Here is a 24,979-nt window from a genome sequence, read left to right on the forward strand (position 1 = left end):
GGTTTCTTAATTGGCTGGTCATCTTCTTTGGTCTCTTATAACGCCACACACTCGCTAGAATTTATAGAATATTGTAAAAATTATGGTCTATTACGCAACATATATATATATATATATATATATATATATATATATATATATATATATATATATATATATATATATATATATAGACAACAAGTCTGCTTAAATGGAGTTATAAAAACTAAAGGCTTAATTAATTTCGACCTTTTTAACTTAATTAAACTTTTTTTTACTTACGTTTTACACACCTATATATATATTTATTAATATAAATATATAAACATATTTGTAGTATATAAATATTATATATGTGTGTATATATAACATAAGAGTATAGTATATGAAGTATATATGTGTGTATAAACTGTATATCTATATGTGGTGAGGAATGTCCCCGACCTATTATCGTTCATAAACAAACGGCTTAATAATAATAAATAATTGATTATTTAAAATAAAATAAAAGTACGGACGGAGTTAATTGAGGTGAGTAATGATAAATATTGAATAATTTATAATTATTACAGTCTCGGTTAGTGTAGGTGGGGGATTGTTAGTAAGCGTCACTGGCTAGGACTTCACTGATTGACTGATTAATAATTATTAATAATTAATTTCTTCAATGTTTCTTTTTTTCTCAATACAGAATTATAATAATTATTTATATGTTTCAGAAACATTGTTTCTAATTTTAAATTTGGTAGTAATTTTTAGTATTAATGCAATTATTATTATTTATAATTGTGTTTTTAATTAGATTACTACAATATAATATTAATTATTAGTAGTAGGGTAGATAGAAAGATACACAGTGTGTAAGTAAAGAAAATAAATGTCATTTATTGTATTGTAGAAAAGTTATGACAAAATCAAATTTATCAGAAAAAGCAATAACGATGAGCAAGTTAAAAGATTTTTATTTTTTAATCTTAATGTGATTCCTGCTGATTGTTGTCTGCTACTAATTTTAAACTCTTATAATATTACTTAAAGATAAATAATCCTTAAAATAAAGTGCAAAAATTTGTTGGATTTTTATATTTATTATGTTTTTTTTAATTAATTTTAATTTAAAAAATAATTAATGAGATCATTTAGTTAGAGTTTATAAATAAAAAACATAAAAAGCCATGCAAAATATTGCAATTAGCTCTTTATAAGATGCAGTAAACATTGAAACCTAATTAGTATTTGTATTTAATTTAAATTTTAAAATTATTGTTTATTATCTAATTTGCAGCTAAGATAATAAAGCCTCTCAGCTAATTCCCTCATTCAACGGATAGATTGCCTCTGAACTTGTTGCCATCATGCCTCCAACCATTCATAACATTCCGCGACATACTGATCGCAATCGAAATCCAGCTGAGAAAAGGTAGGTTTAAATTTATATTAAAGTTTTTCATAAATATATACATTTTATTTTTTTTCTATGCAAACCAAAAATAGTTTGGTGCCATATATTATTTAGTATTATTAGGTTCATGAATATTTGTTTGGAACATAGAAATCTCATGAATAACAAAGCACGCATGGGGTGTTAAGACTTTACTGGTTTAATCTTTTAATTAATTAATAAGTTTACTTTAATAAATTCATATACTTACTATACCCATACTGGCCCTCAAATGCACCCTCACACATTTTTAGATCTGGTCTTACTCTTTAGTTTCCATGAACAATTATTCATCAAACTCATCCTATTTTACAATTTTTACATTGTTATAGCTCATTAATAAGTATTTATTCATTTTTTAAAATATTATTCATTTTAATTATTTTTTAATTGATTTATTTCATGCATTTGCATAATATTTATGCGTATTTAGCATCTTTTTTCTTATGTACGTATGGGCAAAGTTATTTAAGCTCGTCATGCTCAACAGGCACCCTATTGGATAAATTGGTCATTTATTTATGGAAAAAATTTATTGATTTGAAGCACAAATAAAAAATATCCAACTCTGACTCTGGCCTCTCAACAAAATCCAACTCTGACTCCAACTCCAGGGTAAAAATTTCTGACTCCGGACTCATAATTCGGGAAAAATTTTTCAACTTTTGCATCATGATTTCATCTAATTATTACCACTAAATAGAAAATACTTTAAAAAACACTTTAAATCAGTGAATAAAATTGTTTTTTTTAGTAAAAATAATTTATTTTTATGTTTTAAAACATACTGAAAAAAATTTTCAATTTTTGCATCATAATTTCTATACTGACACTCTGGGTAAAATATAATTTTCCTATCATTCTACAATTAGGTTTAGAGGGTAGAGTTGAATGCATATATGAATATGTTTATTTTTTGTAATTTTTTTTATTTATATGGCTTCTTTTTATTGCACTCTTTCAAGATCTCAAAAGTACAAGCACAAAAAGTACACATTTATTAAACAGTTTAGAAAAAAAAATCTATCTTAAGAGAAAAATAAATGTACACAAGTTGATGCCAAATTTAAAAAACTTAAATTCAGAAAAACCAAAAATTTACTATTGCCTGAAAAAATGTTTTTAGATCTTTGCAAAATTCAAAAAAGAAAGCTGCGGTTTTCTCAATTGATTGGAAAGGTATTTCCATATCATCGGCCTGCAAAATCTCTCACCTCCAAGAAGTGCAGATTTTGTAATTTTTAACAATTTCAGCTTTAGAGAAAATTAGCATTGAGATACTGTAAGTTTTGCAAATGTGAGTTTGAACTTGAAAATGCAATTTTAAATTGGATACTTCTCTCAAGTGATAGCCAATTTAAGTTTTGCAAAATAAAACTTGCTTGATCATATTTTCAGCCATTGGATACAATTTTTGCTGCTTGCCTTTGAAAGTTAATTAGTTATTTAGTGTTAATTAATGCACCTTGTATGCCATAGGGAAGAGATTTACTGTAGAGCATTCTCAAATAAATGAACAACTAAACCAAAACCTGTGACGTCTTCTAGTTTGGTTTTTTCTGATAGTTCTCATTTTGCACAGCTGTAAGCAACATTTATGTTTATTTGTTGTGACACGTGCTTGCTAAGATGTATTGATAATGAAAACAAATCCTAAACTCTTTGTTCTTGAACAGAGGTCAATGTCTGTTCTGTTGATAGTAAGGAAATTGAAGTTTACTTTGAAATTTGTCACTGAGTTTTTCGTTCTTGAAGTTAATTGAAAATTCGCTCGAGGTGTTATTAGCAATTGACATTTAAGACGAACGTTATTTTTTTGCCTTGCGATCTCAGATAAATTCATACTTAGGAAAGATTTAATCTACAGTCGACAGGTGATTATATCATGCGTTGAACGTCTGCATTTAATACTTGCCATCATGACCTATGTAGTGTAGAATAAAATATAATCCTTTGCATTATAAAAAGCATCTCCGATAATTTTAAAGGGCAATTTTAGTGTATTGCGGAGGAGGCATATTTATGCTAATAAGACAAGTTTTTGTCCAAACTCGTTTCTTAGCAAAAATCGAGTTTTGTTAAAAACATCCTCCCAACTTGCCTCAACATCTTTCGGCCGCATGACATTCATAATTTCTTTAATGATCTCAGGTCAGAGCTGGTGTCTCGTGTTAAATACAACAACACCTTGCCAGACATCCCATTTGATCCGAAGTCTATCACCTACCCATTTGATACATCGAGGTTCAAGATTTTTTTGCATTTTGATATCAATCATCAACATAATAGATACAATCTCTGTCATCGAAATCATCAACAATTATTACGCCTTCTATTATACCAACAATAATAGCCACTAATATTTGGCACCACTGTCAGGTACGTGCAGTACAATCAGACCTCACTGGAGAGGAACTACAAGTTTGATTTGTTGACTGAGCATGACTTGGGAGTCAGCATCGACCTCATAAATGCCGACGCTTATCAGATCAATCCAAATGGTTCGTATTGTCTTACATTTTATTAATTAATGCCGCCTTTTATGCTTTTTATTGATAGACAACGCTCGTCCATCTTCTCTCATCTTTCTGCTAATCTCATTTTATTCACTCCTACAATTATTTATGTTGATAAATATTTAATTAGACTATTCTTATTTACTTGATAGCAAGGATTGTCTTGTGAGTCAGCACCGAGTTACAAATTGCTCTACATTTTAGAACACAACATTCGACTAAATGATTTCTCTATCTCATCATCCTTTCTTCTTCCTTCGTTTCTATCATATCTGCAATTTTTTAAAAAATGTTACGTAGATATTAGCTTTCATTCTTAATCAATTTTCTTACTTTTAACATGTTTGTGTCCTCAGTAAAAATATCACCAAGTGATGAGCCGTTGATAGAAGATGAGTCCAATGCACCAACTGATTCTAAAAGGTTACCCAACTTTAATTTTATCTATTTATCTATCTATCTATCTATCTATCTATCTATCTATCTATCTATAGGTCTGTCTGTCTGTCTGTCTGTCTGTCTAACTATCTCTCTATCTATCTATCTATCTATCTATCTATCTATCTATCTGTCTGTCTGTCTGTCTGTCTGTCTGTCTGTCTGTCTGTCTGTCTGTCTGTCTGTCTGTCTGTCTGTTTGTCTGTCTGTTTGTCTGTCTAACTATCTATCTATCATCTATCTATCTATCTTTCTATCTATCTATCTATCTATCTATCTATCTATCTATCTATCTATCTATCTATCTATCTTTTTTAATATAAAAACACGTTGCTATTTAATAGAAATTTATAAATTGTTCGTAGGTCTCTAAGCCACCGAAAAAGTGTCTCTTGGTTGAGAAAGACCGAATACATCTCAACAGAGTACAACAGATTTGTTCAAAAGGACAATAAAGCTGAAGCTAGGTTGCTATCCGTTCGTCTGTTACTTTTGAACAGTACATTTTGAAATGTACATTTTCTGTATATCGTAGTCTTTGTGACTTTTTTGAGTGTTTTATGGCTAATGTTATTGGTTGACACTTTAATTTTAATTTGTTTTTTGTTGGTGTTGTATGTACTTGAGAGAACAATCTCAATTGATCTTTTTTAATGATTCCTTTCTATTTTTAGTCATTTCAAGTTATCATTCATATATCAGTCACACTAGATTATAACGAACGCCATTTTATTACACATACGTTTTGCGTGAATTCTTACCCAGAGTTGGCTTCAACATCAACAAGAAAATAACAGACGAGATTCTCTACAAAGACAGGGACAGCCAGATAAAAGCCATCAACGCCACCTTCGATGCTGCATCCAAACCTGTGAGTTGCTTCTCTCTGTCTGTCTGTTGCTGTTGCTATTGTCTGTCGTTCGTTTTTTTTTGTTTTTTCTTTTTTGTTTCTTTTTTCTTATTGTTGGTCTGTTGTGTTGTTGTTGTTTGGATGTATTACACTGAAACCTGTTTGTTTTTGTAGTTTTTGATATATTGGTTGTTCCTCTGGTTTTTGATTGATTTCATCTTATCTTCAAATAGCAAAAGTTGATGTTTAATTTAACTCGAATGATAACATTTTAGATCCACGAACACTACAGCAAACCAAATGTTGTTCCAGTGGAAGTTCTGCCACTTCTCCCTGATTTCGAAGTCAGCAATCATTTTATTTATTTTATTCACTTTTAGCTTTATATTTTTATTGGTCACACCGTTTTTTTTCTTTTTTTTTCACATTCACTCAATCAATTAATCATTCATTCTTCATTCATTCATTTGTTTACATAAAAGTTAGTGCTCTAATATTAAACATTGATGAGAAGTATCTCTCCAGTTTAATGTTGACTTTTGTTCTATTGAATTGGTATTTTTACATTAAAATTTACTTTTTTTTACATTAATAAATGAATGCTAAGATATTAGGAATGTAAGATTAAATAATTTTCTAATGAGACTACCGACCAACCTTTCAGATGTGGAAGCATCCGTTCGCTCAGGTCATCTTCGATTCTGACCCAGCCGCCGTTGGAAAGAGTGTGGCCGCTCAGATGGAGGAGATGTCTCAAGCGATCATCTGGTTAGTAGTTCTGTCTGCCTGTCTGTCTGTTTGTATCTCACTGTGAATGTCTTTCCGGTTGTTCTTCATTCCAAGTGAATGTGTTTCGTCTTATTTCGTTTATGACATGTGCTGAACTTTCAGCTTACATTGGACCGGCTGTGCCTGATCATGCTTGCTTGATTCTGTTTATATAAAAACGAAATATAAATTTAAGAATTTTCATCAGTTCCAGAGATCCATAGACTGGCGCATATTAAATTTATGCTACCAATCATACCACAATAATTATCGTTGTTTTTGGCTCTAAGTTGTGATCGACGTTGTTAAATAATAATAAGTTGACTATTCATTGAACACAGCGGCGAGCAGTTCGTTACCTACTTCCTGCCGACAACGGAAACGATGAACAAACGGAAGAGGGACCAGGAATCTGGCATCGATTATGAGGAGGAGGATGAGTAAGTTATCAGCTGCATCGGGTTGCTATTTCGTTGATGTTGTTGTTTCTGGGGTTGCAGATGTTTGTTAATTTTTTTGTGTGTTATTACTTATGGTAATTTGACTTTGCTCAATTGTTGTGTTTGTTGTGGTTGTACATCATCAAACTGTGAATGTTCATGTGCGCAATATTTCTCTTATTAATCAACATAATATTTTCAACCAACTATCTAACCAACCATGCATCAGATACGAGTACACGTTGGCTCGCGAGTACAACTGGACTGTAAAAAACAAATCATCGCAAGATTACGTCGAAAACCACTTTGTCGTCTTCCGAGATACCGGAGTGTACTATAATGAGCTGGAGACAAGGTGGTTTCAGCAGTTTTTTGATAATGTTTCTGTTGATTATTCATTCAAGATGTTTAATGCTTAAGTTGTTGATTTTGATGATTTTTTCGTTTTTACTTTTCAGAGTGAGATTGAGCAAAAGAAGGAAAGTGGGTCAGACAAGTCAGGCGGTTCCAAAATCTAGACTTGTCGTCAGACATCGTCCTCTCACCTCTCAAGAAGTTGCAGAACAGGTTCGTGCTTGTTGTGGCTCTTGTTTTTGTTGCAGTTTTCAGTTGTTACCAAGGCATGTTGGTGACATGACTTTTTATTACACTCATTTTGCTTCTTCTGGGCTCGTCCCTTCGTTTGAATGAAGTGTCTGAGCCAAGAAGATACAAAATGAGGTATAAATAACATCAAGGATATTCCTTTCTTGTTTTTTTTTTTGATGAACGGTACTTGTAAAAATGAATAAATGATTAAATTAATAATAAATGAAGTTTTTCATGTTTGAAGTATTTATAAACCCGTTTATAAACGCTGACATTTTGCCTTTCGGTCTTTCAAATGGTCAAAACTGAAGTCAAACTTTAACTCGCGGCATCTAAATTAACAAACAACAGGACGCTCGATCATCAATATTGGAACCTCTGATGGATGAAGATGAAGAGATGGAATTCCATCACAAACTCAACAGGCAGGATGAACAACATAACAGTTATGGTTTGTCCCAACTTTCTCTCTCATCAACTTCTTTTACTTTATTTCTATATCCTGGTTTTTTTTGCTTTATCGTGGATTATGCAATCTAGCACGCACACTGGCACACCACTTACACACCGTACACGCACAAGTCACACATACACTGGCACACAACCACTCAAACAGACGCAGACAAAGATGCTGCAGGCACTCCAGTTTATGAAGATGGAGAGGAGGATCGTGATGAAGAAAACGACGATGGTGATGTTGCTGCTGATGACGACGACGACGAGGATGATGTTGAGAAGAAATCAACTAACAATGAAATGGCAGATGATGGACCGGACAGCGGACAGCAACAAGAACAAGACCGTGATGGAGAAGAGAGCAACGCCAGCTCATCATCTGGCAGTGAGGCTGGAGATGTTGACGAGGATGAAAACGAGGATGACAATAAGGAGAAGGAAGAAATTTTCGGGAGTGAAAGCTCCGATAGTGATTGAACATCTGATTGAATGTCACTGTTTGATTGGTTGGTCGTAAATAATTAGTTGATGTTTGAACTGTTAGACTGGTTGTGTATGATTTGGTCAGCTGATGTCTTTGCTATTTGATTGGCTGTTCAAGGGATTAAGTTTGTGCTGTTTGTATTAGTAATTAACCAATTACCATGATTAATTGATTGTCGGTAATTGTAATAGATTGTGACCGCTTATTAAATGTTGGTGTCTCTTTTTTCAATATTCCGATGACTGGATTGAATATCCTCAAATTTCTTCAATTTATCTTAGTTTTATTTGAAAAATTAAAAAAATATTAACAAGTTGTTTTTGATGTTTCCAGTACCAAATAAGGTAGTGGTGTCTCGTAAATCAGGGGGGCGATTAAGAACACGACTAATGTTATTCATAGCACCGTTCGGTTTGGCCCGCCGAAGTTTTCCAAATGTACATTTAGATAAAATAAATAGTTTCGTATTTACGTTAAAAATATTATGGCAATTGTTGCATTGGGTCAAGTCAAATATTTGCTACAACGCGTCGTTTAATTGTTCGTAGTGAATTTTAAACAAAAAATGTTATTACATATTAAATGTTATTACATATTAAATGTTATTATGTTATTACGTTAAAATTCAGATAACGAAATGATCATGATAGTGGTAAAAGGAATAGATAGTGAAAAATCAGGATTCAAGGTTTTTGCCGGAGTCGGAATTTTTTAAGAGGTCTGAATCGGATATTTTTCATCCGACTGTGGAAAGTGTTGAAAATTGTATCCTGTCTGTTTATATTCTAAGTATATGATTAATAGAATAGAATATAATAATTTATACATAAGCCCGTGCGTCATAAAATGCAGATTGTTTGATAAATTAGTATATTACGCTAATGGTTCATATTTTGCTTGTTGTATTTTGCAGTTCAACGGCGTTTTAGCATAAAGAAGATATCTTTATGCCCTTTGGTCATCATGATGCTGGTTCTGTGACTGTTTGTATCTGGTGATCCTCAACCCTTTAAATCTTGTTTAGGGGCTATCCATAAAGGGTGTCACGCTTTTTTAACGTTTTTCCCCCTCCCCCGTGTCACAAACCGTCACAAATCGACCAACCCCCCAAAAATAAGCATGTCACAAAACTATCGCTCCCCCCCCTCTTAGTGAAGAGTCCTTAAACAATGTAATTGTTCTACGCATTTTATTTTTTATTAATATCAAAATAACGAATGACAAGTTTATATGACTATAGGTTGATATCTAAATGATTTACTGTAGCTAAAATATAACGAATTAATATTAACTAATATTGACTATTAGGCCTAATTAATGTTAACACCTACGCAGCGGTAAACTTTAGCGTTGGCATTTAAATTTGACATTTAATTAACATTCATGAGCTCGCTTGCTCGCTTGAAAACTTTAATATTCATTTTGTGCATATATATGAAAGAAAATTTATTTTTTGTTTTGTTTATTTAAAAAAAGGGACGTCACGCTTTCGTTTACCCCCCTCCCCCTTGTCACAAATATTTGGACCCCCTACCCCCTTGAAGCGCGACATTCTTTATGGCCCCTTAACATATCGATCTCCTTCAGAAATGAGATGAAAACTTTCAGATTTTTATTTTGGAAGTTTTTTTTCTAATCTCAATGTATTTTTTGCACTCTATTAGTATATTGATGAGTGGATTGATTTTGATTGCAAATTTCACAAAAAGGAAGGTTTGTTTTTCTGAGGATTTAGGAATGGGTGACCACCAAATGGCCTATTTTTAATCTATTGATTTTAGTTTGCATATTGCGATTTAAATAAGTATTTTAAATTATTTTGTTATTTACTGTCGGTGTACTTAACTTTAAAAAATTTGAGATTTTGTTCCATTCCTGTTTCCATTAGCATATGTGCTGCTAGAATGTTTACTGCATAAGGAATAGTTAGCATATGTGCTATTAATGGGTCGTTAGCATATCACGTATATGTGCCATTAAGCTATCGGAATCATTCTTCAATGCACCGCACCATGATTGTAATAATGTTTTTGAACTTTTTGAGGGTTTTATCATCTAAACAATTTTTTAATTTTAATGCTTTTATTAACATATTGCTCTCTTTATATGTTATAATTGGGACGGAATATAGTGAGATTATGATGAAAGCATAGATAAATAATTAGAATTTAAAAACTACTAGTTTGTCCATATATAGAGTGTCTGTGTTTGTTGTGGTTGGATGATAATTGGCGTCAATATTTGAAAATTGGATTACCTGGCCAGACGTGAGCTCCATGAAATTATTTTTTAACCCTGACTATTTGGTGAAAGATTTGTGCGGATGGATAAAAAGAAAAACAAAAACAATAATAAGGACAGAAAAAATGATAAAGACTGCATTCAGGTAAATTTTCAAAATTTACAAAATGATTTTTTCCACTTCATTGGGTTCTTAATTTTTTTTTTACTATTAAAATTTTTGTTTATATCTGGCTTAAAAACTTAATTAAATGTTATTAAATGTTAATCAATGTTGTATAACTATTATAAATTTTTAAGATGATATTGTGTATAAAACATTTTTATTCAAAAACATATAAAAACAATTATTTCCTAACCCTGACACTGACAATTAATACTAATTTAATTATGATGTTATAAAATATAAAGAATATAAACTTAAAATTTAATTCACTATTCCTTTTTTATATCTTAAAACAAAATGTTTGCTAGCTTTTCCAAGTAATATGCAATTGTTTTCATAATCTAGCTGCTGGCTCTCTAGCTAGACTAGATGCTGGACTGTCTAGATGGAGATGAGAGCTAGGCTAGCACTAGCCAGACACAAAAGTTGGAAAATAGTAGGGTAGGTAGAGAGCAGCTCAACTTAAACGAATGATGATAGTAGTTCAAATCAAATTGCCTTGCCTTTACTATACATAAACCGACATGGAAAAAACAATTACCATTTATTATCTGGTCAAAATCAAAATGTCTCAGGGTTTCTAAAATTTTTTGATTATAGATTCTTTCATTGAGTCTCACACATAAGCTAAGCAGCCCAACAATCTGGCTACTCATCATCCATACGCACATCTCAGATTTAATATTTACAAACTAGATTTGTAAGAAATATTAGAGAAGAAAGTGATCCCTTGGTATTGCAGGCTTAATTGTAGTAAATTATCAGGTTCTGAAGTAATATATTTCTTTTATACAAGGAAGGCTTCGTGAGTTTTGTAACTAAACAAACCACTAACCTTGACCTGCTAATTTGTAAGGCTGAGCAGACAATGTGCTATTTTTTATTGAATAATTTATTTACAAGCAGTCAGTAAGGCTTTTTTTCACACATTTGCCAATGATGCGGCAGCTTAAGTTTATGAATGTGATGACATAGATGATGGATGACAAGGCTGATGAACTTTATTTAACCGGTTTGCTAGTACACAGATGTGACAAATTTTTTAGCTGATTAACAAGATACGAGACAATTACTTTTCTGAGTTTTTTTATTCTTCTCTCTTTAGTATTCCTCCGAGATTTTAACAGCCAAGTCACAGCCCATGTAAGTACATGTCGATCAATGCATCAGACGCATTGCATTTGATGAGCAGGGTCCCTCTCTGCAGCAGCAATGCCAAGTCTTTTAATTTTAACCATTTTAAAAAAATGTGAATTCCATGCTTGGAATTATTGCAAGAAATTTTAAATACTTGTTAGTACAAAAAAAAAACAGAGTTTAGGTAGCTCTGGATTGGGAATGTTTTTGTGTCAAATAGAAGTTTAAATTTGGTTTGACCTTTTCTTTCTACAGAACAATATGTAGAATAAACACATTCAAGCGTGCATGCAAACGAATTTTTCATCAGATGTTTGCACTCTTATAGAAGGATCCATTGAATCATACATGCATTTTTTACGATAACAATGTGACAACGACTTCATTACTAATAATTACAAATTTGATGTTGGTCATCAGAGTTATACTGATACTGCAATTGAAACCACAGAGTAAACTGATAGCAATAATAGCTAAATTTTCAAGTTCACAAGGATGGTGATGTTCATTGAGAATGCTTGCTAGCATGTTGATGGTTTGTTTTTAAAATTCAGAACTACATAGTGAAGAACATGCTAGGGAGAGGCAGCTTTGCAAATGTATACAAAGCCAAGTGCAAGAAGACCTCGCAGGTTGTGGCCATTAAAATGGTGGGTCTCGTCAAAGTACTTCTGTTGTTTGTTTGTTTGTTTGTTCGTTTGTTTGTTTCTGTTCTGTTCTGTTCTGTACCTTGGCTCTATCTGGCAAACAACTGAAATTGTAGATAGAGAAGAAGAATTTGATTGACAAGGATTCATTGCAGGGGAGGGTGAGAACCGAGATCTCCATTCACTCTCGACTCAAGCATCCTTTCATTCTTGAGGTTTTTGCATTACTTCATCCTTTTTATTCTGTCACTTTAAATAATTTCGTCAGTTTTAGTTATTTGAATAGCTTGATTCATATTTTGATACTTAATTATAATTATCTGTTAATTTTTTAAATCAATTTCTCAATTCTTGAAATAGATGTATAGTTTTTTCGAGGACGAGCTCTACATATACCTGGTTCTGGAGATGTGTGAGAATGGCAGCCTTAGCAACTTACTGAAGACTTCTCCAGACTTCTTCACTGAAGACAAAGGTTAGTTACAAAATTTTGTAGCTCTTGAGAATTTGTAAAACAATGCTGTTTAATAATAATAATAAATTTAAGTGCATGGCAATAGCGTTGTTCAGGTTGGCCTCCATTAAATGTTCTGCGTGTTGATCAATACGTTTTTTCATTGATGCGATAATAATTAAAGATATGTTTTCACATGTTGTCTTCTGGTCTTTAATTTATGTTGGAAGTTTCGTTTGGTCAGTTTGTTGAATCTTTTGGAATAATTAAATTAATAATTTGTTTATCAATCAAAAATCTATCGTATTCGTCATTGTATGGTCATCATCATCATCATTTTTTCATCATTATCATCTTCACCTTATTGTTATCATTGTTACGGGAGCCTCAAATATCGCCATTACAAACGTCATCATCTTGTCGTCATCATCATCGTCGTCGTCATCACTATAACCGTGTTGGTCACTTGTGTGATTCTTTGGGAGTTTACAAATTCTTTATATCACGAATTCTCTAAAAGATACATCGGCGTCATAGATACTGCATAAAAGGGGCTTGAAGCTGTTTTATTTGCACTAATCATGGCCATCGTCTGTTGGCAAAAAACAAAGCAAAAAATAACCATTAAGATTAAAATCTGCATTGTCATTAGAGTATTTTTATTATTATAAAACTAACTATCAATTTAAAAAATTATGAAACTGGGTGAAGTCATTTGTTTAGTTCAACGTGATGTGCAGAGCTGTAATTCAGTCTTGTTAACTGAGTAACTTGGCTTGGCTTCAGGCTCAAGTTGAGCAGACCTGATAAAACTAGAAGCTAAACCAAACAGAATCGTCTTTAAGGTCTAAGCCAAGCCGAACCCAGCCGATGGTCGTCCAATAATTTTAAGTAGTAATATTCTGAAAAAGATTATTTCATAAAAAATGGGTTTTTTTTGATCGATTTTATTTGGTTCATGCTAATGAAAACGAAATATTTGCCTGTAATCATTTGTTGAAAACTGCGATCATTCACAACTTAGTAACAGTTATTGCTATTGCCTTATTATTGTTATTGTTGTTATTGTTACTGTTTAGAAAAAAATTGTCAGCTTGTAACCGCAAGCTGGGCTGAATCAGCTCCATTAGCCGGGCTCAACAAGAATTTAACAACGCTACTTGAATGATCTGTAACAACAATAGCAAATTTCAAATACTGAAATCCTTATTTTGGAATGCTTCTGTTGACATGACTACCTTGCATTCAATCTCATTCAGTCACATTCATCACTACTTTGCAATCAATTTGCTTTATTCAATCAGTTGTTCTTTAAAAATCTCTACATTCTTCATACTGGTTTTCCATGTTTTCTATAGATATTCACAGTTTAACAACAATTATTGTTGTTATTGGTTTTTTAGATTCATAAATTTAAAAAATTGAATTTTCATTTTGTTCATTATAAATTTTTTTTAATTTGTGAAATTTTAATTGCAACACATGATAAATACAGCCGTTTAACAATATTTGATTGACGTAAGAACTGTTAACACGACTGCACAGTGCGTCAGTTCATGCAGCAAATAGTGACCGCCATGCTCTACCTGGAGAAGCACAGGATCGTCCACAGAGACCTGACGCTTTCTAATCTGCTTCTCGATAAGGAATTTTCCATCGTTCGTATTCATTTTGTTTGATTTGCTTGACTTAATTTTTTTTTTATTTGATTAGTTTCTGCTTTATTTGAACTTCAAAATATTTCCATGCTACAATTTATTTAATAAACTTAATTATAGGTTATATTATTTATTATGTTGCATATAAGCAAATCTATGCTTTGGATCATTGTGGTATTTTATTAATTTGTTGAGACTTTGGATTTGAATTTTTATAAAGAAAATAGCAGATTTTGGGTTAGCAGTTCAGCTAGATGATCTCAACGAAAAACATTACACCATGTGTGGCACTCCCAACTACATCTCACCGTTAGTTCTTTCTTATTAACATACACGATCAACATCACCCTTCTGAGTATCATCGCTCACAACATCATCGTCCATGCATGAAAATCCTTTCTCACTGGCTATTGAATCCGATTTTATCAGAGATCTTTATTTGGATAAATTTGAAAAATGATTAGGCAAGAAAAAAACGTAACTTGTTCACACAAAATGGATTCTTGAGTTAGAGTAAATTATAGGTTGTCAAACCCGATTAATTTGTTAATGTTTGTAGAAGAGGAAAAGGTGCATGCAGATTGTAGATTAGATACTCCTGGACGAGTTTTTTAAATTAATCTATTTTTGTTTTTTTGGAATGTATTACAATGTTATTTCCATGCTATTATTATTTAATGAATGAAATGGAGTATTACATTGAATGACGAATGGAATAAGAAAGTCCGACCCATAACGGATGGAGACTATAAACGAGGATTGATTGATTGATTGAGTATCAATGGTGTATTTGTTAAACCGTCTTTTGACCCACCCTACTGAGTCGTAAATGATTACCTCTGTTGCATTAACAACGTTACATATTTAAAAATTTCAACTGCCAGCTATTTTGAGCGAGTCCTGATGTGGTCCAAATAATCAGTTCTGCTTTTCATCGTAGTTATAATATTTATGTTACAAAATTGATAATCCCCATATGCGAACAGTGAGGTAGCTTTGAAATCGGCTCATGGACTGGAAGCAGATGTGTGGTCATTGGGCTGCTTGTTTTACACAATGTTGGTAGGTACCCCTCCGTTCGATGCCAATGATGTACCGAAGACTCTCAACAAGGTCATTTGCGCGGATCTCTTCATTCCCTTCTCAGTATCTACACAAGCTGCCTCTCTCATCCGAGCTCTGCTGCAAAAACATCCTAACAATCGTTGCAAGCTGAGTCGTTAGTTGTTTGTTTTTTTTTTAGTTTTCTGTTGTTAACTTGTTCGTGTGTTGCAAAGTGCAATTTGTTGTTGTTCAAACTGAAGAATTACAACAATGCATCACAGATACTAGCACACGCCTGTATGTATGTATATAAATAAGATAAATATATATATATATATATATATATATATATATATATATATATAGTAGATGAGATCAGTATTTAAATAAGCTTATTTAGTCGAACATTTCTGGTTTGTTTTTTGCTGTAGATGTTTTGTCATGTTTGTAGCAAGAATGTGTTGCTATGATAATTTAACATTAGTCAAGAAATAAACTTCTAATTTTTACAGAAATTCTGGAGCATCCTTTCATGAAAACTCAAATTGTGACCCTTCACACTAAAAAGGTTTTGATTGTTTTATGATGAGACGGGCAAACTTGCCGTACACACACAAACACATACACAACACATACACAACACACACACACATACATGGGTACATATGTATGTATGTCTTACATGCATGTGTATACATGTACATATACATACATATACATGTATACAATTAATAAATATCACATTACCACATAGTTTAGTTTTCAACCAGGCTTTATTGTTTTATTGAGTTTTATGCGTGGTTTAGTTTACATAAAAAAGCTTTTCTTTGATAGCATCTCTTCTTAGATTAGTTAGTAATGCTCTCATTGCATTTTGAAGGATGTTAATAGCTGGAAATCTCTGCTGAGTGATCAAGGATTTTGCTGTTTTTAATCAACTCTTTCAATTAGAGAATTACCTATGTGAATGTTTGCTGTGTAGCTGAAGCTGCTTCGTCTTTAAATCACTGGTATGGCACATTTTATTACTTCACAATCCTGAAAATCCGGAGCCAACACTATAAGCAATTTGCTAATTGCAGCTCTTGCAATAACGTATACCTTTCACAGCCTGTATGAAGTGACCTCTTGGAGAACGATTTCAGATTTCAGACAGTTTTTCTGGTGTGTTGCCCCTGCAGTACGGGACGGCACGTCCTAGGGGTGCCAGTAAGCTGTCAGACGTACTATTGTTTGCTTCCGTGCACCTGTCTTCTACATGTCTATGCCAATTGCATGCGAGCACTTGATGCACTGTTTCATACCTACCTAAAAGAAACGTAAATAAATTAATATTTGTAGGTGAATTTTTGCTAAACAGATCAATAAAATAATAATCATTAAAAATATCAGCAATTTCTTTTATTAACGTGAAATCATTTAATTTAATTTTTTATTCTTAAGGGAGTTTTTAGTTTGTTTTCCATTTATCTCTATTATTACATTCAAGTCTGTTAAAATATCTTTGTAGTAGTTGGATTTTGTTATCATCATCATAATAAATTCATCTTTAAGTGAAAAGTTCAATAATAATAATAATTAATAATAATAATAGTTTATTATTAAAGGGCGCGAACTGAACGTTCCTATGCCTCCAACAAGAGAAAAAACCAATATATTTAACCAACCATACAATATATGATATTAAGTAAAATGTGTACATACGAAGCATATAATAACGTACAAACATCGCCGGAAATGCAACTATATAATGCAATATTTAGGTAAATTACTTAATATTAATGTGCACATATACCCAAACCTTTGACCATATAGATGACATATTTATATATGCATGAAAACAAATGTTCATAGAAATTAAATTATATATGCATGCAGAAGGAAAGAAATTTCAGGGTGCAAGTAGGTGATGCAAGTTTGATGTTTAAGTTTAAGTTTGATGCCACTTGTGGAGTTCCTCAAGGTAGCATCTTGGGATCTCTACTGTTTACAATTTATATCAACGATCTCCCTTCAGTATGTGAGGATGTATATCTTTTTGCAGATGATGCAAAGATGTTTAAAATTATCAAAATCCAGATGATTTGATGTCCAAGCAATTAAATGACTCTAGCATGCAAAATTGGTTCAGTGCCTGGCGTATGACTCCGAATGTCGATAAGTGTTGTTAGTTAAAGCTTGGAAAAAAACAATACAATAATATTTATGAAATGTGGGATTCTACCTAGGCCAGACAAGTTATCCAAGTAGTCAAAGTAATGAAAAATTTAGGTGTGTTTGTTGATGATAAACTCGCCTTCAAAGATCATATATATATATAGTAAAGTAAAGTAAAGCTAGCTAACTCAATGATGGGCGTTATAAACTGACATTTTAGATTTATTGATGAAGAAGCTTACTTACATTTGTATAAGAGCTTGGTCAGACCACATCTGGGGTATGCAGTTCAGGTTTGGAACCCATATCACATGAACCTCATCCATATAATTGAAAAAGTTCAAAAAAGAGCCGCTAGTCAAATTTACATGGAATATCTTATAATCTTTTAAACAAGTGTCTAACTTTTTTTAATATGGACATCATCACAATCACTTACCACTTCAATATTCAAACCATTCCAAATATCAACCACTATTACAAAAAGTGCTTCCATAGGTTCTTGTTAAGTTTTTGAGTTGAGAGCTTGTATTGATGACCTCTTGTTCTATCATCTCTTGCTTTGACCAAGTTAGGATAACAAGACGACATCTTCGCATCGCGAGTTAGCTTGAAGACCGTTTCCAGATCTCCCCGCAATCGGCGATACTTTAGAGTCGGAAGATCTAAGTATCTTAAACGATCCCCATATTTGAGACCTCGGCATCCTTCACCAATTTAGTTGCCCGCTTTTTGCCAAAAATACTTCTGACCTCTTGCTTTCTGATTAAATTCTTCAAATTAAGCTGTAAAGAAAGGCAAGAATTAATCTTTCTTAACCATTAAACTATATCATGTCAATACTTTTGGGCTACATAAAACGCGCTTTTTTGTTTTATTATATACCCACATAATCTGTTCTATTCACCTTTTCCAGATTATTTTATTCTTTTCTTGCATCTCGTTTTGTTAAACTTGCAAAAGAATTTAAAAGTAGTTTTTTTTAAATTTTAATTCGAATTGAAACAGGTGTCTGGTTCGCATGCATCAACTGACAGTGGCAAGGGGGGTTTGCAGACTTCATCATCCATCAGCCAAACTAACAAACATTCAAAAACAAAAAAGTTGAATAACAACAGCAGCTCTGCCTCCAAGCTATCAAGCGATGATGGTGTTGATTGTTCATCGAGCACAACAACAACAACAACGATAGTTCAACAACTGCAGGGTTTCAATTATGACTCCCACTCTAACATTCCCACTTGTGGGGAGAGTTTATCAAAGAATAAATGGAGGAAGAAATCCACCAAACCACCGCCATCCTACCTGAACCACACCAACCACAAACCAAGAAGCAGATCGTACGACCAGTGTACAAAACGTCACGATGATGTTTCTAGCTCTCAACAACTTACCAATTACAACAACGTGTTTAATATTCCAAGCAATCTCGACAAACACGCTTCTTCGACATCTCGTCTGCTTGAAGACGGCGCAGACAATCGTTCCAACTTCTTCAGCCATTCAACTCCTGTCAACGTTCTTAATCGGCCGATATCGATACAGCTGCAACAAGAAGCATCTTCTTCAAGATCTGTCAAGCAACACAAGAAGAAGACGGCTAACTTTGGACCTCCCCTCTCCACGCTCAGACTCTTAGCCACGAGGAAAAAAACACACAAAACTATGGTTTGTTCTGTTTTTTCATTTCCATTGTTTTTCACTCTGCTGCTTCGAAAATGTATGGTTATGTCTGAAGAAGTTTTAAATGATAATCTGCAAATGTGTTCAATGCTTTAGCAATTATGATATTTTTCTTTCTTGAAACAACGTTTGAAGCTGATTCATTCAATTCCCCTCTTCTTTATTTATTCACCCAACTTTAAAATAATTCCTATTTTTGGAAGATTCATCATAAACGGCAGGAAAACCATTACCACCACCACCACTACTTCCTGATAGGCACAGTCTCAGATAATCTATTCATTCATCTATCCATCCATCCATTCATTCTTTCACTCATCCTATATTATTATTCCACTCATCAATCCCTCAATCTCCAACTTTCCGAGGATTCATTTTTAATAAATCCTTTTTATAAATTTCTTTATATAAATTTTCTATTTATTTCTATTTGAAATAATGGCTCAAAAGACATTATATTATAATCAATGAAATATGCTAATTTAGTGAAGAATAGAACGTTGTGTTGCTATGATATTGCAGTTGACCATAACAAAGGAAGGTTGGGTCGTCATTGAGTTCACACAGATGTTTGCTAGCAACATGTACGTGACCAGTGTGACGTTTATATCTGGAGATGGTCAGCAGGTTGGTCCATTCGTTCTTCTTTGATTGGTCAATTGAATTTTTAATAAATTTTGTATCATTTAATAAATTTTGTGTCATGCTATGATGTCGGTCATCACCGTCATCCCGTACTGGTCGCTGGGTATTATTCAGCTGACATCTTTTTTATTCTCAACTCACTTCTTATCTTCACTATCTCTAATCAGATTAAAAATGAACCCTCCTCTGTTAGTTTATCTCACTCGTCATCTCCTCCCTTCACCATCCCTCTTCCTTTCCTTACAAAATCACTTTATCATCCCTCTTCCTTTCCTTACAAAATCACTTTATCATCCCTCTTCCTTTCCTTACAAAATCACTTTATCATCCCTCTTCCTTTCCTTACAAAATCACTTTATCATCCCTCTTCCTTTCCTTACAAAATCACTTTATCATCCCTCTTCCTTTCCTTACAAAATCACTTTATCATCCCTCTTCCTTTCCTTACAAAATCACTTTATCATCCCTCTTCCTTTCCTTACAAAATCACTTTATCATCCCTCTTCCTTTCCTTACAAAATCACTTTATCATCCCTCTTCCTTTCCTTACAAAATCACTTTATCATCCCTCTTCCTTTCCTTACAAAATCACTTTATCATCCCTCTTCCTTTCCTTACAAAATCACTTTATCATCCCTCTTCCTTTCCTTACAAAATCACTTCATCATCCCTCTTCTTTTTCTTACACAATCTCTTCACCATCCCATTTAGCTTAAACCTATTAAAGAATAGTATTTAAGCTTAGCATCGGTTTTAAAAATATTGTTCGGCTTATCCAAGTATGGCCTATACAATTAATTTCAACGTATTATCAACTACTGCAGATAAAATATTTCGCCTGCAAGAGCGGTGAGGAGATGTTGTTGCGTCCCGACAAGCCAGTCGTCAACTTGGCATCGCCAGTGCCGAATGTGCCATGTGAGGTGTACACTTTCAACCAGCTTCCCAAAAATCTTTGGAATATTTATAAGTACGCCAGCCAATTTGTCAACACGGTACGGTCGGTGACTCCAACAGTCATCTATTATACGGATAAGGCGAAATGCATGCTAATGGAGAACAATAGGTTCGTGGCTAATTTCTACGACGGTGTGACCTTCACTCAGTTGCAGTCGAAGATGACGATCACTGAAAGCGATGACAGGACGACGACCTTGGATGTGTCAGCCAGCATCAGTCAGATGCTGCCAGACACACAAGATAGATGGAACCATGTTATTGAGGTTTGTTCATTCATTTTTGTATCCGGTTGGTGTTTGTGTGTGTATGGTGTGTGTGTGTGTTGTTCACTGGCTTGCACATTCGTGAAGGATGTCAGCTAATGAAGCAATGAATTAACACGGCACACGCACAACACCATCAACATCACCAACATTCGCCAGGTGTACAAGACGTGTCGCGCCCTGGTCGAGTTGCTCTTAGTATCCAACCCCAAACTCTCATCTTCATCGCCCTTCCCTTGCTTCTTAGGAAGGTCACTTTTCATTATCACTTTTTATATTTTGAATTTGTTGCGAAGTAGGCAATTGACAACAAGCAGGAACGCTACTGACTGAATCAAATTAAATCTTTTTCATTTTGGTTCAAATAGATTTTATTGAATCTATCCTCTTCTCTCGTTAATTCTCACTTTGTTTCTTTCCATCTGTTTTGGGTATCAGATGTTTTCAACATCACTAATCTAGTCTTCTATTGCGTCGTAGTGCTACTAATTAGAACTTACGAAATCAGACAGCCGACAGGAGTAACGATCGCGTCCTCTTCGACAAGTGCAGCCAGCAAAAAGAACTGCGGCAGATCAAACTCGCACGCCAGCATCAACAACGAGACCACACTGTCTCCTTTCAGTGTAAACACCTTTTCAGTTGAATTTTTTTCTGCTTCTTATAATTTACTTATTTCTTTTCGTTGATGAGATGTCGTGTCGGATCTTCATGACATTTAATAATTAGTAACTAATTGATGCAGATTAGATCGTACAGCAGTTCCAATGTAACCGCCACATCGACTCCAACTTTCTGCGGTCGCACGTGCACCAGCGTCGACACATTCAAAAGTGACTCGCTCGCGAGCGCCGATGCTTCCAACAGGCCGTCGACGACGTTCGACTGCCAAAAACAACCTCACATCAAATATCTCTCCCTGCCAGATGTTGGCAATGTTTACGAGGTTCGACTGCTGTTGTTGTTGTTGTCGATTATGCTCTGTAGTTATTTTTGTTGGTGTTGTCGTTGGTCTTTCGTTTTTATTGTTGTTTTGTTTTGATTGCAGTTTTAACTCGGCGCTTTAATGAACAGGGTGATTTCTGTTAATTTCTCAATGTTTAGAAAGTTATCTGTAATTTTATGCTATTATCGTGTATGTTATTATAAGCAAAATTTGTTAGTTATTTAATTGATTGCTTATTTGGTTATGTTTCTCAATGCTTTATTCATGTGCCACTCAATGTTTCAGGCTAGTTTCAAATTCGCTTTGAAATTTTTAAGAAATATAAACTCGCCACCATAGGAGGCAGTCATTTCATGCTGCTTTGCCCTTATGATGTTATTCATTTTTCGAACATTGTAGCCCCATCATCATCGCATCATAATCATCATCGTCATCATCACATCACCATCGTCATCGTCGTCATCACCATCGTGACGAGTCCCTCACAACCGCCCTACAGTACCCACGTGGCTTCTTCGTGATCGAGCGGTTGGACGAGACGTGCATCCTGTTGGACTCGCAGGCGGACAGCTACACTTTCAAGCTGAAGTCAGGTAGCACGCTCACCTTTTGCAAGGTGGCTGATGTCCCTTCCAGCTACCGCCGCATGTTGGATGACTTACCTCACATCTTGCAACTCCTCGCCAAGACTAAACCCCTCACATCATTCTCCTCTTGATTCGATCGATCTTTCTCCGTTAATCATTCATATTTCGTTTCATTCCATCGCCAGTATTACATTTTTTATTTTTCATTTTTCTTGTCATCACCACTCTGACCATCGCCATCAACATCCTCTCCACCGACCACCAACATCCTCTCCACCGACCATCAACATCCTCTCCACCGACCACCAACATCCTCTCCACCGACCATCAACATCCTCTCCACCGACCATCAACATCCTCCCCACCGATATCATCATCAGCACCGACATCCTTACTCACCACCGGTTCACATTTTTTCTCAAACTGTTTACGATGTACATAGGATAGGAAGTATTTGATTGTCATATAGTATAGCGCGGTGTACATAAGATGTATCTGGTTTGCGTATTGTATCATATTGTGTCATAGATATTATCATCATTGCACAGCCGGTCTTGTTGTCTTCGTTTTTGTTGCTGATATATTTAATATTAAATAGATTTAAACGATGAAGACTTTGATGATGATGGTTCAAATATTTCTGCTCATTTATAGTTGGCAGCGGAGACCTACCTACTCCATTTGATCGTTCTAACGAACGGCTACGTTACTTATGGAACTTATTCAGCTTTTTTTACTTCTTCATTAATCTTTGCGACGCGTTAATTTCGTTATTGTCTACATTTTATTTTAAACAGTAGGCGTCGTGAATGAGGAGGTAAAATTGAATCGAAAATGCTCACAAATCAAGTGGATGATTAGTAAGAAGCAGTTGGAAACATTTCAGGAGTTCACTCGAACGAGTCGTTACAATGACATGAGAAATGTTAAACCGATTTAAATTAGTTAAATGATTAAAAAAAGCATTTTTTTTAACTCAAAGTTAAAACTTATCCATGTAAGCAGTAGCAATGAGGTCACAAATTTACGCAATGCTTGCTCAATCATACTGAGTCTCGGAAGGTTGTGGCCGCCTTCTTGTACGTTGTCATCGGGCATTTACAATGTTCATTATTTTCATCAGTCTCCTGGGAATGATCAACCTTCATGGCCAGCCTCTTTTTAACTTTCGTTATTTCTGTATTTTTCTTGCATTATTTATATACATATGTATGTGTGTATATATACGTGTGTGTGCGTGTAAAAATTTATATTAATTTTTATTAATTTGTTTATATACATATTATATTTATTCTATTGCTAATATGTTGCATTTATAAATAAATCCGCTAGTTATGAATGAGATTGACTTGATCTCCGAATGTACAAAGGATTGAGTGGGATGTTTGTGTAACTTGGATGCAACAATGTGACCAACCATCAACTGATGCCTTCATGTTGGCAAATTAGGTTTACTACATGCAATACGTTCTGCTCTCAGTTCATCTGAAATTTTATTGACGGTTTTTATTGGAAATTCTTTATTGGTCAGTAGGCTACAATTGCTGTCTAATAATTTAGAATTGTTTTGATTTGTTTTTTTGTTTGGTTTTTTTTTCTTAGTGAAAATCGATATTAGATGTTTTTACAGAATTTGTTGCTCAGGCAAAAATAATTTCTTAAAAATGAAATATTTTATTATCAGTCGATCACATTAATCAGAAACAGGACGACCTCTGTATTATCTGCTTCTGTATCGTCCAGACTCAGCCTTCTGTTGGAATGAATGAGTGTACGAAGCCGGAAGCTATAAAATAAAGTAGTTAATTAGTTTGCGTAGCAGCATTTCCGCAGTGGTCATTTTATTTCTTATTAGATTTTATAATTCAATTCAGTTTGTTTAATTTTTATTTTAAAAGGAAAAAAGATGCTAAGCCATACATGTGCCTAAGTTTGTGGATAAAAATGCTTATTTAATTGATAAATATAAGCTAGATTTGTGTTTTGAACCTTCAAATATACGTGTATATAACAGTCAATATCGGTGGACATCTATCTATTCGTAGTAGTTTTCGGTTGTCTTCATCCACTGATCACGGTTGGGCGCTATGTGGCATGGGAAGGTAGCGGGAGCTCCTCCGCCATGAACCACTAATCGAAATCTACTAATCTTTCATAAATTAAAATTATTCGTCGGCGAATATCATTTTTGTTTTTTAGTTCATGTCAAAAACAGATTGATTGAAATTAGTGAGTTGAATTTCTGAAAAAATTAGAAATATTTACATTGTTCACGCTGGCCATGGCCATATTTGATGTAACAGCAATTAAATCATAATCAGGGCATCGAACCGTAATTTTTTTAGTTTCGGTTCGGGTTCAATCAGCAAAAATGAATTTTGGTTCCGGTTTTCGTTCCTGAAATAATATCGGTTTTTTTGGTTTTCGGTTT

The 24,979-nt window shown here is 33.8% G+C and overlaps 3 protein-coding genes across 3 annotated transcripts; all 3 read left to right on the forward strand.

Moving 5' to 3' along the window:
- The first annotated feature begins 362 nt into the window (after positions 1 to 362).
- HELRODRAFT_93221 (hypothetical protein) lies at positions 363 to 8,268 on the forward strand. The gene is made up of 14 exons (XM_009010817.1): positions 363 to 510; positions 1,265 to 1,399; positions 3,572 to 3,664; positions 3,800 to 3,921; positions 4,293 to 4,359; positions 4,740 to 4,841; positions 5,140 to 5,245; positions 5,500 to 5,568; positions 5,889 to 5,992; positions 6,334 to 6,432; positions 6,662 to 6,787; positions 6,891 to 6,999; positions 7,372 to 7,471; positions 7,637 to 8,268. Exons 2-14 carry the CDS (start codon positions 1,335 to 1,337, stop codon positions 7,951 to 7,953), a joined length of 1,479 nt encoding a protein of 492 aa, XP_009009065.1. The 5' UTR covers positions 363 to 510; positions 1,265 to 1,334; the 3' UTR covers positions 7,954 to 8,268.
- A 3,781-nt stretch (positions 8,269 to 12,049) lies between these two features.
- HELRODRAFT_62768 (hypothetical protein) lies at positions 12,050 to 15,893 on the forward strand (the record flags this gene model as incomplete). The annotated part of the gene is made up of 7 exons (XM_009010818.1): positions 12,050 to 12,154; positions 12,268 to 12,366; positions 12,512 to 12,626; positions 14,151 to 14,263; positions 14,484 to 14,572; positions 15,250 to 15,482; positions 15,820 to 15,893. Coding segments are annotated over 7 exons (828 nt in total), but the record flags the coding sequence as incomplete, so codon positions are not given.
- A 1,286-nt stretch (positions 15,894 to 17,179) lies between these two features.
- On the forward strand, positions 17,180 to 23,476 carry HELRODRAFT_187844 (hypothetical protein; the record flags this gene model as incomplete). Its single annotated transcript, XM_009010819.1, has 9 exons — positions 17,180 to 17,209; positions 18,473 to 19,132; positions 19,670 to 19,774; positions 20,617 to 21,015; positions 21,175 to 21,266; positions 21,524 to 21,641; positions 21,761 to 21,961; positions 22,461 to 22,782; positions 22,873 to 23,476. The coding sequence occupies 8 exons, from the start codon at positions 17,180 to 17,182 to the stop codon at positions 22,677 to 22,679; spliced, it is 1,824 nt and encodes a 607-aa protein (XP_009009067.1). The 3' UTR covers positions 22,680 to 22,782; positions 22,873 to 23,476.
- Positions 23,477 to 24,979: the final 1,503 nt, after the last annotated feature.

The sequence above is a fragment of the Helobdella robusta genome (genome assembly GCF_000326865.2).
Source record: "Helobdella robusta unplaced genomic scaffold HELROscaffold_1, whole genome shotgun sequence".
Lineage (NCBI taxonomy): Eukaryota > Metazoa > Annelida > Clitellata > Rhynchobdellida > Glossiphoniidae > Helobdella > Helobdella robusta.

Excerpts from the sequence above, each read along its gene's own strand:
- HELRODRAFT_93221 (XM_009010817.1), top strand. The coding sequence starts at position 1,335 with ATGCCTCCAACCATTCATAACATTCCGCGACATACTGATCGCAATCGA. Across the intron at positions 4,360-4,739 it reads GCACCAACTGATTCTAAAAG|GTCTCTAAGCCACCGAAAAA; the intron begins GTTACCCAACTT and ends AATTGTTCGTAG. Across the intron at positions 5,246-5,499 it reads TCGATGCTGCATCCAAACCT|ATCCACGAACACTACAGCAA; the intron begins GTGAGTTGCTTC and ends ATAACATTTTAG.